A 14454-nucleotide genomic window follows, 5' to 3' on the forward strand; every position below is an offset into this window, starting at 1 on the left:
AAAAAATGTTAACCGTTTCTTCTCATTTTTCTCCTCAGTAGCATCTCATGGAAAAGGAGAGGAAGGATTGGTATTGGTTGGGTCCTAGAACACGAGGAGACACTGATAATGTGTAGGAACTACTAGTCTGGGTACTAGCAGCTTGGGGGATCTAATTAGTCACAGGGCTGGCTGCACATGTGCATGTGTGTGGTTCAGTTTCATAGCCAGCATAAGGGACCTTTGGGACCCTGAGGGATGCTTTCAGTTGGTTAAGAGGGCCCCATGGAGATCAGAATGTAAAAACTAAAATTCGGGATCAGGCACGGTGGTCTATGCCTTTAGCGCCAAAAACTCAGAAGGCAGAGGCAGGTGGATCTTTGATCTGAGGCCAGCTGCTTCCACAGAGTGAGTTCCAGGATAGCCTGGGCTACAATGAAAAAAAAAAAAAAACAACAAACAAAACAAAAATCAAATAAAAAAGAAATAAAGAAACACATCAAAATAAATGACATATTATGAAAGCTAACACGTGCTGTAAACTTCAAAAACATAGTATTATCAGACCACTTACACAAGTTTATAGTGCTTACTCCTCTGCCTGAACTTTGTAGCCACCAACCCTCTGACTCCTTCAAGTTTGAGGTATATCTCTTCCAGGATGAGTACCAAGAGACACACATGGGGTCTGTGCTCTATGGGATAGCCACAGGCTTTGTTGACTTACAAACATGGGGATTCAGACCAACACTTACCATTGCATCCCCTGCCTTAAGACACATCCCTGACGTGAGTGGACAGAGCTGAGCAGGCCGGGCCCACCAGCAAGTGTTTGGTTTTGTTGTTGGTTGTTGGTTGTTTGGTTTGGTTTGGTAAAGCACTGCAGCAGTTGGACTCTCGGTTTCATTCACCTCAAGCTCGGCAGCTCTTTGATCCTGGAACCTCCAGTGCTGAGGGAAGGTAAAGCCGGCAAGATCTGTACAGAGGGGTGGCAGTTTCAGCCGTGGCCACTGCTCCCACGTCAGTGTGGCTGGGTCTCAGTCTCGAATGACACATGAAGTACGTACCACACACCAGCAGGAGAGGAGAGGCTTCATGCCTGCCGCAAAGGCTCTTGGCTTCCGTTGACCCCAGTAGAAAGTGCTCCCATGCCACCTCCTTTATCTCCCTTCTCTTGGCTCTATGTCCCATTAAACACAAACAAAATGTCTCTCCGGCCTTATTTTGCTTGGCTTGCTTCCCAAAACATTCACAGCTACTTCAAGGCCACTCCATATGTTGGGAAGTTCGAGTTTAAGTGGATAATGTACCTAACCTACAATAATTGAAGTGGAAACATTTTGCAACATCTACAGAAACACAGTAGCATATACCCACTTTGTCAGGTCTCAACAGTAACACCAAGCAAACGGTTGCAGCCAGACATGCATGGGAACCAATATTGTAGCAATGGTTTTGCAAAAAGAGTTATTGTCACGTCAACCATCAAGGAGACAGAAGGCATACTCAAATTATCTACTGGATCTGACAGAGCAGAGGAATTCAGGTGGCCCCAGGGCAAAAGAGGGCTGAATGGTCTTAACCTAGGAGTTTCATCTTTTTGCTGCTCTGGTCTGTCTTGCTGCAGAAGACAGTGTACCAGGTGTTTAGTCTATTTCCAAGATGCCTGTTGCTGTTCTTGAGATTCTGTGTGGGAGACTTTTGATTTCCCAGGTTCTCAAGGGCATTTCCGGTCAGGTCCTAGGGTTCCAAACCTCAGTCCTGAAAATAGCTTGCACTGCAGTTTTAGAGACTGACAGCACTGAGACCTTGAATGATGCTTTCTGCCAGCCAGGATCCCGGATTGAAGAGCTCACCTCTTGACAGACCCACTTCTGTATTCCTGTGGCCACGCCATCTTTGCAAGTCTCACTTGCCATACTGCATATAGGTGCCAGGTAGGACACAGGCACTATCGTTTCCTTTACGGAACTTGAACCTGTCACTCGGCATCTCTGTACCTCGGGTTGTCCCGGCTGTAAAATGGGTACAAGCAATACTAAGATGAAAGGAATTCGTTTTGGAAGAATGGTCACAACAGTAGCTGGTACATAACAAAGGTTCACTATTTACTAGCTCTTGTCTTTACTACCTGCAAAATAGTATTAATGTTAACGGCACACAGCACCAGAAGCAGAGAAAGGGCCGCACAAGATGAACAGGTTATTAGCTTTTCAGATAACACTAATGCAGCCAACTGTAAGGAAATTTGCTGGACCACGAGCACACACAAGGTCACAGCATGTCAAAGAGAGGGAGCGCTAACAAAGGGCGGTACCCTGCGCCCAAATGAGAATCAGTGAATTTAAAAGAAAAACCATACATTTTTGTCTGCAATCAAATTTAAGTCCTGCTCATCAAGAGGACAGTCTCCCAGGACAATAATCTTTCCTTCTGGGAGACGGCTAAAGCAGGCAGGGTCCACAGGGTCCACAGGACCTTACCCCTCCAAACCAAGACACTTGTGTGGAGGAGCAAGGGCACCTGGGGGAACAGGGAGAGAGGAAGGAGCAGAGTGATCGTGGAGAGAGAGTGAGATCGCGGAAAGAGGTTGTGGAGAAGAAAGAATAGAGGGCGACCTGAGGAGGGAGAGGAGCAGAGGGAAGAGAGAGAACGGGGAGTGAAAGGGGAACAGAAGGATGGGGAGGAGGGGGCAGGGCTGAGGAACTGGGAGAAAAGGAAGCTTGGGAAGGAGGCGGGGATGGTGGTGGTGGGAGAGATGAGAAGCCCAGCAGGGACCGGGGTAGCACGGGGTCCGCGTGGGTTGGTGTGGTGGAGCCAGCTTGGCCAGCCGCACCGTTTGAAGGCGCCGGCGTAGTTCACCAGCGCGGCGCGCAGACGGGGGCGCTGTGGTCTCGGATAGAAGAAGGCGACGCCGGACCCGCCTCTTTCCCCGCCCGCCGGTGTCGCAGGGAAGCCTGGCGGAGCAGGCTCGGCCACATCGCGGCCGCGCGGGCACAGTCGCCCAGCCGAGTGCGGACCGTGCGCCGCCTTTGTCCGCCGCTGGCAGCTGGTCTCGCGGTCGCCGCCCGCGATGGCCCCGCAGCAAGGCCGGCCGGCGCTGCCCTCCCGCTGCGAGCCGCCGGCGGCGCCGCCCGTACCGCCTCGCCGGGAGCGCGGGGGGCGCGGGGCGCGCGGGCCCGGGGTGTCCGGGGGTCGGGGGCGCGCGGGCGGCGCCGAGGGACGCGGCGTCAAGTGCGTGCTGGTCGGCGACGGCGCGGTGGGCAAGACCAGCCTGGTGGTCAGCTATACCACCAACGGCTACCCCACAGAGTACATCCCCACGGCCTTCGACAACTTCTCGGGTGAGCGCCAGGCGGGGCGCGGTCTCGGGCTGGGAGGCGCGGGGTGGCGCGGGGCGGCGCGGGTGTCGGGGCAGCAGCTCGGCGGGGCGGCGGCAGGGCGTCTGACCGAGCCGGCTCGGTGACTCGGGAGCGAGCTGCAGCTCAGGTGTCCTTCCCACCTGCGCCCTCCGGGGCGACTCAGTTCCAGCCGATCTCCGCCTGGAGCAACCGGGATTGCTCCGTGTGTGAGCCGGCCAGGCGCACCGGGGAGGGCTGAGGCTTGCGAGAACGTTCCTTTCTTCTGAGCCCAGCGCCTGCCTGGCCTGCGCCCCGCCTGCGCTGTCTCGGTTTCTGACGGTTGGGCCAGTTCTTCCAAGCTTGTCGTTTAGATTCAGCAAGTTCTCAAGGGTGGGTGGGCTCGCGTATCATACAAAGATAACAAAAGTGAAGCAATCATTTATCTTGATTTTTTTTAAAAGTCTTTTTAGGATCTTAGAAAAAGTTAAAAAAAATCACATAGGCTAGCGTGAAAAATCTTCCCCCTGAAACATTTACCTCTGACCTCCAGTTTCCGTGGCCAGTCTCTGATTTCCTCTTTCAGAGACCCTATGGATAAAACAGAAGTGCATGGTACCCCTCCACTGCCCACTAGCATAAACATTTATAAACAACTAGAAAGGCTATCAGAAGGGGACAAATTGACTAATTTAAGCTGAAACCTCCATGTCTTTACTGGATGTTGGTCCTTGCTCTCACCCCATCTCTGGACCCTGGTGAAAAACCTGTGTGGCTGGCTTCTCTCTGCCAGCTCTTCTCTTTAATCCTCTCTTTGACGCGACAGAGAACAGTACCGGGTGATAGGCCACCCGTGTTTGCACAAGTTCTCAAAACTGCTGGAGTTGTATGATAAAACCTGAAGCCAGGAGACTTCTTCCCAAGAGAAAACAGAATTATCTATCCACTGATTTAAAAGTACAGAGTTGGGGTTGGGGATTTAGCTCAGTGGTAGAGCGCTTGCCTAGGAAGCGCAAGGCCCTGGGTTCGGTCCCCAGCTCCGGGAAAAAAAAGAACCAAAAAAAAAAAAAAAAGTGCAGAGTTGATTCCCACCTAATCCCACTCCCCCCCCCCCACCTTGTGTTGTTTCTAGGTCCTTTGAAACAAGGGTGACAGGAAAATTAATCTTCCAGGCTTGAAAGGAAAACACTAACCTTCCGGGGGCACCTTCCAGGGGTCAGGGCTTTTCTGCCTCATGCTCTGTGGTGGAGGGAGCCCCCCCCCCCTCACGCCTTGGGTCATTTGTACACTTCCATGGGTTTCTGGGCTTAGCCAAGTCCTTAGTTCACTAAGAGAACCCAGAGCAGGAACTGTCAATCTTCTGAGAGGGTAAAAGACGTCCTGATATTCACCTTGTTCTTTTTTTTTTTTTTTTTTTTTCTTTTTCTTTCCCTCAAGCCGTGGTGTCCGTAGATGGGCGGCCTGTGAGACTCCAACTCTGTGACACTGCAGGACAGGTCGGTATCAAGTTACACAGCTCGGCACTGGGAAAGGAAACAGCCTTTTAAAGGTTTCCAAACAACCTTTGCAGTTTCCAAATGATTCCCTTAGTAACTGGGTCATTGTGAAACCCGGTGAGGCAGGCCCACTCCTGCTTCAGCTCCTTTGAGGGCAGTGGGAGGAGGAGAGGAGGCTGAGAAGGACACCTCTGGGCCAGTGAAACAGGGTCTGCCTGTTCTGGGAAGGCTGAGGAGGAACTGCCCCTTATCTTAATAGGACTTTCGGGAAGCTCTCATGGTCTCGCTTAAGCTAAAAAAGAAAAACCACAGGAGTGGTTTGTAACCGTTTCTTAGAGGAAGCCCCTCATATCTTATAATCCATGGATTCAAGGCTAATGAACCTGAAACTTAAATGTTTGTTCAAAGAAAAACAGTAGCTTATGTTAACATCTGTCTTCCCCAGTTCTCAGAGCAGTGGGGCTACTCTGTTTGGTCATTCTTGTCTAGAGGGCAAAACACTGGAATAGGAAGCCAGGCAGGAGGCATAGGGATAGGATCCCCTCAGTGCCCTTCAGAAGGGTTTTGGGCCTGGTTGAAGCTGCCCTAGAAGCTGTTCTAGCCACTGAGGTCCTAAGTATTTAGGTACCCAGGGGACAGTGAACTCGTCTCTCCCGATGTCTAGAGCTGACAGGATGCAGAGGGGATAAGCAATCCCTTTACTTTGCCGACTGTCCATGCAGATGAAGAAGCTGGCCTTCCTGTGTTGCCAGATCTCATCCAACCCAGGACCTTTAGGGAACTCATTACTGTAATATAGCAAACTTGGGACTCAAGACTGGCTTATTCCTGAGACCTCAAGGAGACAGAAGACGGGGCTGTCTTAATGGACTGTCAGTCTCGTGATAAATGCAGTGATGGAATTGACGTCCCACTGGAAAGGCTGTTCGGCACCTATGCTTTGAGTGGGAGAAGCCAAACACCACCAATATGTCACTGCGTGGGAAGGAAGCATCAAAACACAGGCATAGTTGTTCGTGCTTGGGAATCCAGCTCTCAGGAAGCTGCAGCAGAAGACTAGCTGCCAGTTCAAAGGCAGCCTGGCCCGTGTGGCGAGTTCAAGGACAGTCTAGGCATAAGATGAAATCTCAAAAACAGACATGCCAGGCATGGTGGTGCACACTGTAACCTCCGCACTTGGGAGAGGAAGACAGGAGAATCAGAAGTTCAAAGTCGTTGACTCTATGGGGCATTTGAGACCAGCCGAGCTTGTGTCTCTTAAAAACGGGCCAGCAAAGGAACACATTAAAGAGATGGTCTTGGGTCTTTCTCTTTTTGCATAACGTCCTTGGGACTGTTTTATACAGATGGAGGAGGGAGGCTGGGCTTCTCCCTCTGTAGGACACAGTCAGAAGTATGTAGTTGCTATAGGCCCCCTGAGGACCCCAGTGAGGAGCTGCTAGGATGTTGGCTTAGGAATCACTGTGCCACTCCTCAGAGGTCTCCACCTGCCACCTCGGCTTCTGAGGGAGGTGGACTTTCCTTGGAAGATGAGTCCTGAGTTGCAGTCTGACACACCTCGGGGTTCCATGTGGTTTAGTTCCTGAACCAGATGGTGTGAGCCATCAGTCTGTGGACAGCTGTGGGCTTGCCTGCTGCAGACCTGGGGTCAGTAGACTAGCTCTGAGCTCAAGGAAGACAACGCAGTGCAGAGAAAAGCCTTGGCTATGGGTTTTTGAGAGGGGACGGGTACGTTGGAAAACCAACTCAGCATTTCTAAAAGGGAGTTAGGTGTTTCCTTCATATCGTCTCCAAAAAAGCCAGGGAATAAGCTGAGAGTAGTGGCTTGGGCCTGTGATGGCAGCGTTTGGGACACTGGGACACAAGCGTCAGGTCTGCCTGGGCTACGGTGAGTTGAAGGCTAGCCTGGGCCTTACTCTACAGTGAGATCCTGTCTAAAAGAAATATCAAATGTATCAGTAGGTTGCGTTTGCATATTTCTCGAATCTATGGATGTGCAACAGTAATAATTGAAGGAAAAGAGGCTGTGGATTTGAGAGGGGGCAGTGTGTGGAGCTGGGGGATAAAGGTGGGGCTCGAGGGAAGAGGGATAGAGTAAATACAGTATACATGGGAAAATAGATTTTAAAACGTCTAGGAAGCTAACAGTCGATAGTTTCATAAAGGCAATTATAACGGAGGAAAGGCTTGGCGCCAAGCTGGTGTTCTTGTTTGGAAGTTGGTCTCCTGGGCGGTGGGGGCTTTCACCGAGGGTGCCGCGCCTCCAGCTTGAAGACTAGCTGGCAGGGAACACAGCGCTGAGTAACCAGCAGGGTTCACCTAGAGATCTGTAGCAAAGCAACTTCAAAGACTGCTGTCCAGTCGCCAGCGCATGGGGCGAGGTCCCAGCAGGACAAGCAAGTAAGTGCTTGTTTTAACCGGAGCAGAGGGAACCAGAGCTGTTCTAACCTTGCTGCCCCTGCTCTGCAGACCACCGGTGAGGGAGCTGACATGACAACTTCATGTCAACAAAGGAACTGTTCCTCCTGAGGCCGGTAGAAGGAATGGGAGTACAGGTTAGCCAGGCCACAGGGCGTGAGCATGGGCGAGCCTCCCTAGCTGTTATGGGAGCCAGAACCCCAGCGTAGCTCTGCTGGGACAAATATACCCAGATTCACTTCTCCTGCCTTTGTGTTTCCCCATCAGGGTGGTGAGCGTTTAACTTTGGACTCATGGTCTCATGTACACAGAGCAGAGGTGGACAGGAGGCCTGCAGGAACTGTAGCTAGCCTGGGGGACAGATGGTGCTGCTGAAGGAAGGGTGGCTGGCTTCATTCCCCACCAGGAGCCAAAACTTCATCTCAGGCGGAGCCATGATGTACTTGAAAAAAAAATCTTCATGCTAAAAAGAGGGGGGAAACTGGGCACAACCTTTACTAGAAGGAACCTGCCATCCTATCTGTCTGTGTGTCTGTCCTGGCCTTAACATTCTCTCTGGAGTTCACACTGGAGGCCTGGCAGTTGTCAACATATGTTGTTGACTTGGCTTTGGGACTCCTTCCTTGAAAGTATATTCTGACTGCATCACTGCACCCCAGTGCCCTGCACTGGGGTCTATCCCTGCCTCGCCCGTCTGGCTCCTTAACCGGATCCAGTCACCAGGCCACTGTGGGCTCCGGATGTGGCCGAAGTGACTTCTTTCTCTTAACCACTAAGCCATCTACATGTCCCATCCCCAGCATGGCCAGAGCCTGGTCAGATTTATGTTCCTTGCTCAAGGCCCAGTAAAGGAGGGACAGTCCCCAAGCTAGCCCAATTGCCCGGTTAAGTTTCTACATTTGTCCTTTCAGCACAGAGCTGGCAGTAAAAACCTGAATCATTCTTTCTCAGCTTTCACGTACTGGGACCTCATCAGGGGCAGAGACTCCCAGAGCTGCTGGGTTCTTTCCCGCGAGCTCTGTAACTCTCAACTCATGTGGCCAGTGGGTTATTGACCCACAGTGGAAGCAGACCCTGGGACAAAGAAGGGCTCATTAGCAAATTAGACTGACAGTTGGTGTCTTTAAGCCAAGAAAGCCGCCTGTGCTGGCTGGGTTTTGTGTCAGCTTGATACAGACTAGAGTCATTTGGGACAAGGAAACCTCAATTGAGAAAATGCCCCTCAGTGCTTTGAGTAAGGATGGCCCACCATTGGCGCGTCTGTTTGAATACTTGGTCCCCATTGGTGGTCCCCATTGGGAAGGATTGGAAGGTGTGCCTTGCTAGAGGATAGGTGTCATGGGGGCCACTTGGAGGTTTCAAATGACTGGTGTCATTCTTAGTGTGCACTCTCTCCTGCTTGTGGATCAAGATGTGAGCTCTCAGCTGCTCCTGCCCCTGTGCCTTTGCTCTGACATCATGGACTCTAGCTAGTCCTCTGAAACTAAGGCCAATTAAATGCTTTTTATTTTTAAGTAGTTGCTCTGGCCATCATGTTTTGTTACAGCCATAGAAACATAACTAACAGACGACAGATCGGCCTGTGGTTCATTTCCTTATGAGTGATTGATGTGGAAGGGCCCAGCTCCCTGTGGGAGGTTCCACACTTGGGCTGATGGTCCTGGCTGATATAAGAAAACAAGATATAAGCAAGCCAGTAAACATCAGTCTGCCGCGGGCCCTGCCTGAGTTTCTGCCGCCATTTCCTGCCTGGACTTCCCTGGATGACTGGCCATACGATGGAAAATCAAATAAACCCTTTCCTCCCTGTATTGTTCTTGGTCCTGGTGTTTATCAGAGCAGTAGAGACCCCGACTAAGATTGTCGCAGTTAAAGAATGCTGTGCCTGTAAATGGGACCGTAGGTAATCAGTGTCTGCCAACTGAGTAATGGAAAACATTGAACATGTTTAACATTTTCCTGTCTTGGGAAGTCATCGATGTTAGATGCTGGAGGATTTCAGCTCGCACAGACGCATTTCAGATAAGGGTGAGCGGATGGGACAGTTTTTCTGGGAGGAGACTGAGCTGGAAATGGTGCCTCCGGGATCTATACGATGCTTGACAGGAGGAGATGCTGACAGGGATGCTGGCTTATGCCTGGAGTGTGTGGTGTTTGGGGAATCTGTTGGTAGACTGTAGGACATCCATCCTCACTGACCTGCTCCAGGTCTCTGTACCACGGGACGGTTGTGCATACTCTGCAGTTATGTTGTCTGTCTGAAACACGGTGTGGAAGCTTAGCTGAAGGAAGGGAGAAAAGTAAGAGGAAGGGAAGAAAGATAAGATACAACCAGAACAAGAATGGATTAACCGTTGTCTGGGTGACAGTGAGGGAGGGTGTCTTTAAACTGCCACTGGTAGTGGTCTACATAGATCCCTGTTCTCACTTTGAAGTCTTTCATGTTTCTGAGGAACATGCGTCAGTACTGTGTGCTGGGGCTGGGGGATGAATCGACATCCTTGTGAAGTTGTGACCACAACTGTGTGTTGTGGTCAGGCAGAGCAGGGCTGGACCTCAGAAGGGAGTTCTGTTAATAGAACAGAGTTTAAGAGGTCAAGTCTCGGGCATCAGTGTGGATGAATACTGACTTTCAGAAGAGTCAAGTTCCAGGATTTAAAAAAGAGAGTTGGGGTCACTGTGGGCCAGAGCTCATCTGCTTTAAGTGCCTTTCTATAGCATATGACGTGGTAGTCACGGTCACCAAGAGCGTATTTGGAGTGTTAAGGCTGCACCTGTGTCCCAGGGCAGGCCCGAGACACTGGCCCCTCTTTATAGAAACAGGTTTTCTCTGAGTATCCTGGCCCTGAGGTTGCTTCCTAAGGTGGCAAGAGCTAACGAGGGCTTTGTGCTTGGTTTCAGGATGAGTTTGACAAGCTGAGGCCCCTCTGCTACACCAACACGGACATCTTCCTGCTGTGTTTCAGCGTGGTAAGTCCCACATCCTTCCAGAACGTGGGCGAGAAGTGGGTTCCGGAGATCCGACGTCACTGCCCTAAGGCCCCCATCATCCTGGTCGGGACACAGTCGGACCTCAGGGAAGATGTCAAAGTGCTCATCGAACTGGACAAGTGCAAAGAGAAGCCGGTGCCGGAAGAGGCGGCGAAGCTGTGCGCCGAGGAAGTCAAAGCCGTCTCCTACATTGAATGCTCAGCCTTGACTCAGAAAAACCTCAAGGAGGTTTTCGACGCTGCCATTGTTGCTGGTATCCAGCACTCAGACTCCCAGCAACAGCCAAAGAAGTCTAAAAGCAGGACCCCGGATAAGGTGCGGGACCTGTCCAAGTCTTGGTGGAGGAAATATTGCTGCCTGGCCTGACTCTTCTCAAACGGCTAGTGTTTAAGCTGCAACAGCTCTTTACAATGTGGCTGTGGTCATAGGATGAGCCCTCCAAGCATCCTCTTCCGCCCTCAACTTCCTGTGTGTGTGAGCCCAGGTTGAGATTCATATGCAAAATATGTTTAAAAAATTTTTTTGAAAGTTAAGATTTTTTTTTCCTCGTAAGTCTGAGAACTTAGAGCTCTGGATTAACTTATATTTCATATGAAAAGGGCTCTTCAAAGCTGGGGTGTCAGCATGAAGTCCTGTTTCGTTGTTCAGGACAAAGGAGAACGGGGCCTTCTCCTGATTAAGGGCTACTGAGTGCTCAGTGCGGGATGCGTGTGCATCAGACTTGGCGAGAGTGGGTGCGAACTTTGAAACCACACAAACCATCCCCAGTTTCATAAGAGCAAACATTTGAAAACAGAGAGGGGCTTCTGCTTACAAAACCTCGTGCCCATCCCTTCTGTTTGTTTACTCAGATTCACTTAGGATTTTAAAACAACCAAAACATCCCACAGCCTACTGGCATTGTGTTGACAGAACAGTACACTTGCTTGTTCCTTTTTTTTTTTTTAAAATCACGTGACCAGTTTTGTTGCTGTGAAAATGGTGGAAATGCCTCTTGGGGGGCAAGGGCTGGGTGCACATCTGACATTTTCTTCAGGGAGCGACTCGTGCTGAGATCAGAGAATGCTCTTAGCTTTCAGGACTTCAGGTCATCTTAACATGTGGGATGTACACACTTTGAACCCCAGTGCCTTCAGGGTCCTGTGACTAGGGAGGCACTGTATTAGGGGGGCAGGTATATGCAAGGCCTCACCCAGCAGCTTCTCACTGGGGGTCACGCTTGTGGCACTTGTCCTGTAAGGCGAGGGTCTTCTGACTGTTCTGAGACAGCCCTGTGTGAGGAATGCACTTTCACAGGGTTGGAGGTACTTCCAAGACGCCATAGGAACCACACGTGGGTCACAGCTATCAGTTCACTGCGGGCAAGAAACCTCTTTATGGCCACCTGGTAACAAAAATTTTTCTGTCTGTGAATTTTTTCTTACTATTTAAAAAAAAAAAATCAACCGTATGTTTTTCTATAGGAAAAAAAAGTAAAAGAGCAGGCCGTACTTCAGGTCAAAGACTTCCTCCTGCTGGTAAATAGGACTGAAGACTTTCTTACATAATTAAAAGGCTAATGGCAGAACCACTAGAGTACATGAACTGTTAGCCAGTGATATTAGCCATGTTCTCCTGATGTGTTTCCTTCTGGCCCGAGTGGCAACATTGTTTCACTCATGAAAATGCTTGTAACTGACCTGGTGACTGAGCTTATCCTATTGTGCGTGGCTGTCTGGAGAGCCAGCCTACACGTGGGGCTTTTGCCTGCCCTGTGTACAGAGGGTGGGTGGGGAAGAGTGAGTTATTTAATTTTAAATGTTATAATAAAAAAGCCAATGTAGTCGAGACCAAGGAGATGAGCATCTGAGGACACAAACTTGAAGTCATGGGCCAGGACTGTTGGACCTCCTGCCTCTGGGAAGTGTCGTAAAAAGGACGCTGTGTGATCGAGTTCTGGACACTATTCTGGGATGCATACCCCTGGACTGTTTATGCCACAAATGTAGTGGGTTGACACTGACTGGCAAGTTTTCGATGTTCCTCCATCCTGTGGAGTCATAAGTAAGGTCTGACTGTACTTGAGGTTTTCCTGCATTTTTACGTTTTGAAAATAGAAGTTTGGGCTGAGAAATTTAAAAGCATGTGCCTGGGTGGGATTAAAGTTGGTTCTCTTCAAAGCTGAAAAGCGGCTGGAGGCTCAGCCTGGTGTCTGGGAGGATTCTGTGAGCTGTGTGGAGAGGTGCCTCTTCAGCCTTGCCTCGGTGTAGGCCGACTCACCTCACCCGAAAAGCCACACTGTAGCAGGCTCCAAAATCGTCACCTCAAGCCTGGGTGAGAGCAAACTTTCGATGACTTTGTTTTCTGCTCGACAGACGTGCAAGCAGCTACCCAGAAGTCTCAAGCCAAAAGGGGGGGCTTCGCTCCTCTGCAGGTGCCTTACCAACGTGTGCTCTTCTCTTTCCCGTGTCAAAGATGTCGGACAGGATCTTGTACTTGAAAAATGCTATAAATGAGATGCTATGAAATAAATTCTGACCTGTGGACAGAGCTGCTCTTGTGTATTCTACTGAAAGAATGGAAGCTAAGGTATGCGTTGGCCTGGGCAGGTTAGGAAGCTTCCTTGTGTTCAGGGAAAGCATCTACTATTCCATTTACTCAACACGGCCTTGTGGGCTCTGGGCTTGGTGGGATGGTGGCGACCCTCTGCATTTTGTTTGTTTTGTTTTTTGTTTTCGAGACACGACTTCTCTGTATAACTTCCCTGGCTGTTTTGGAACTTGACTTGTAGCAGGCTGGCCTTGAACTCACAGAGATCCGAGTTTGCATTGAGTGCTTGAATTAAAGGTTTGCCACCACGCCCGGCTCCCCTCTGCATATTTTGGGAAGGCCAGGTTACAGAGTCCAGACTCCAGAGGTGTACAGTGTTGAGGGAGACTTGAGGGCCTGAGAGCTTCAGGTTGTGAACACTTGGCTTCTCTTTCTTCAGATGAGTCCTTGGGGATGAAGTGGTGGCCATCAATCTATAAGGCACCAAGGAAGGGAAGCAGAAGCTAAGACCCCATTACCCTGTAGCAGTGCAGCTGAAGCCCTAGGTGCCTGTGACCCAGGGTGCCAAGAACATTGTGTGCTTTTTTTTTTTTTCTCTTTTTTTCGGAGCTGGGGACCGAACCCAGGGCCACTGAGCTAAATCCCCAACCCCCACTGTGTGCTTTTTGATTCTGCAAGTTAATCTATCTTAACGAGCGTGTAGCTCTAGGGGTGTGACTTTAGAGAGCGACCATTCTGAGTGGATAGATGTCATCCTGCTTGGGGCATGATACCCAGCATAAAATAAACAACTCAAAGGATATCTCTCGGATCACAGCTTCGGAGGTCACAACTGACCCCGGGCCTGGGCCTGATGTGAGGCAGAATGTTGAATTGGAGAACTCTGGAGCAACAGCCACTCACCTAGTGGTGGCCAGAAAGCCGAGTGAGAACGTATGTGTTGACAGCCACCTTACTTCCTTTCTTTCCATCCAGCCCCTCCCCCACCGCCATGGACCAGTGAGGCCCATATTCAGGGTGGGTCTTTCCCTTAAATAATCCCTGGAAACACAGAAAGTGTCATTCACTAATTTTGGCACTTCTCAACACAACCAAGGGGGGAAGTCTAAGATTAAATGTCATTGGGCCAGAAAGACGGCTCAGTGGTTAAGAACAGGTGGCTTTTCTGCAGGTCCTGAGTTGGGCTTTGTATTAGTCAGGGTTCTCCAGAGTCACAGAACTCATGGGTAGTCTCTGTAGAGTAAGGGAATTGGTTGATGACTTACAGTCTGTAGTCCAACTCCCCAACAATGGCCAGCAGCAGCTGTGAATGGAAGTCCAAGGATCTAGCAGTGGCTCAGTCCCACAAGGCAGGCAGGCGAAAAAGAGAGACGCTTCCTTCTTCCAGTGTCCTTATGTAGGTCTCCAGCCGATGGTGTGTCCCAGATTAAAGGTGTGCACCACCACCCCTAGATCTGGGACTTGCTTTGTCCCAGATGACCTTGAACTCAGAGATTTCCTTGCCTTAGACTCCTGGGATTCATAGCCACTTTGCCTCAAGATCTCCAGGCCAAGATCCAGGTCAGAAACGTGTATCTCCCAGCCTCAAGACCAGGATCAAAGGTGAGCCTTCCAGTTCTGGATTGTAGTTCATTCCAGATATAGTCAAGTTGACAACCAGGTTCCTAGCACCCACGTCAGACGGCTTACACACCTGCATCTCC

At 50.3% G+C, this 14454-nt stretch overlaps 1 protein-coding gene across 1 annotated transcript; it reads left to right on the forward strand.

Annotated features, from left to right (window-relative positions):
* The first annotated feature begins 2977 nt into the window (after positions 1-2977).
* On the forward strand, positions 2978-12751 carry Rhou (ras homolog family member U). Its single transcript, NM_001400995.1, has 3 exons — positions 2978-3323; positions 4755-4813; positions 10133-12751. Exons 1-3 carry the CDS (start codon positions 3053-3055, stop codon positions 10586-10588), a joined length of 786 nt encoding a protein of 261 aa, NP_001387924.1. The 5' UTR covers positions 2978-3052; the 3' UTR covers positions 10589-12751.
* Positions 12752-14454: the final 1703 nt, after the last annotated feature.

The sequence above is a fragment of the Rattus norvegicus genome, chromosome 19 (genome assembly GCF_036323735.1).
Source record: "Rattus norvegicus strain BN/NHsdMcwi chromosome 19, GRCr8, whole genome shotgun sequence".
Taxonomy (NCBI): domain Eukaryota; kingdom Metazoa; phylum Chordata; class Mammalia; order Rodentia; family Muridae; genus Rattus; species Rattus norvegicus.

Excerpts from the sequence above, each read along its gene's own strand:
- Rhou (NM_001400995.1), top strand. The coding sequence starts at position 3,053 with ATGGCCCCGCAGCAAGGCCGGCCGGCGCTGCCCTCCCGCTGCGAGCCG. Across the intron at positions 3,324-4,754 it reads GGCCTTCGACAACTTCTCGG|CCGTGGTGTCCGTAGATGGG; the intron begins GTGAGCGCCAGG and ends CTTTCCCTCAAG. Across the intron at positions 4,814-10,132 it reads TCTGTGACACTGCAGGACAG|GATGAGTTTGACAAGCTGAG; the intron begins GTCGGTATCAAG and ends GCTTGGTTTCAG.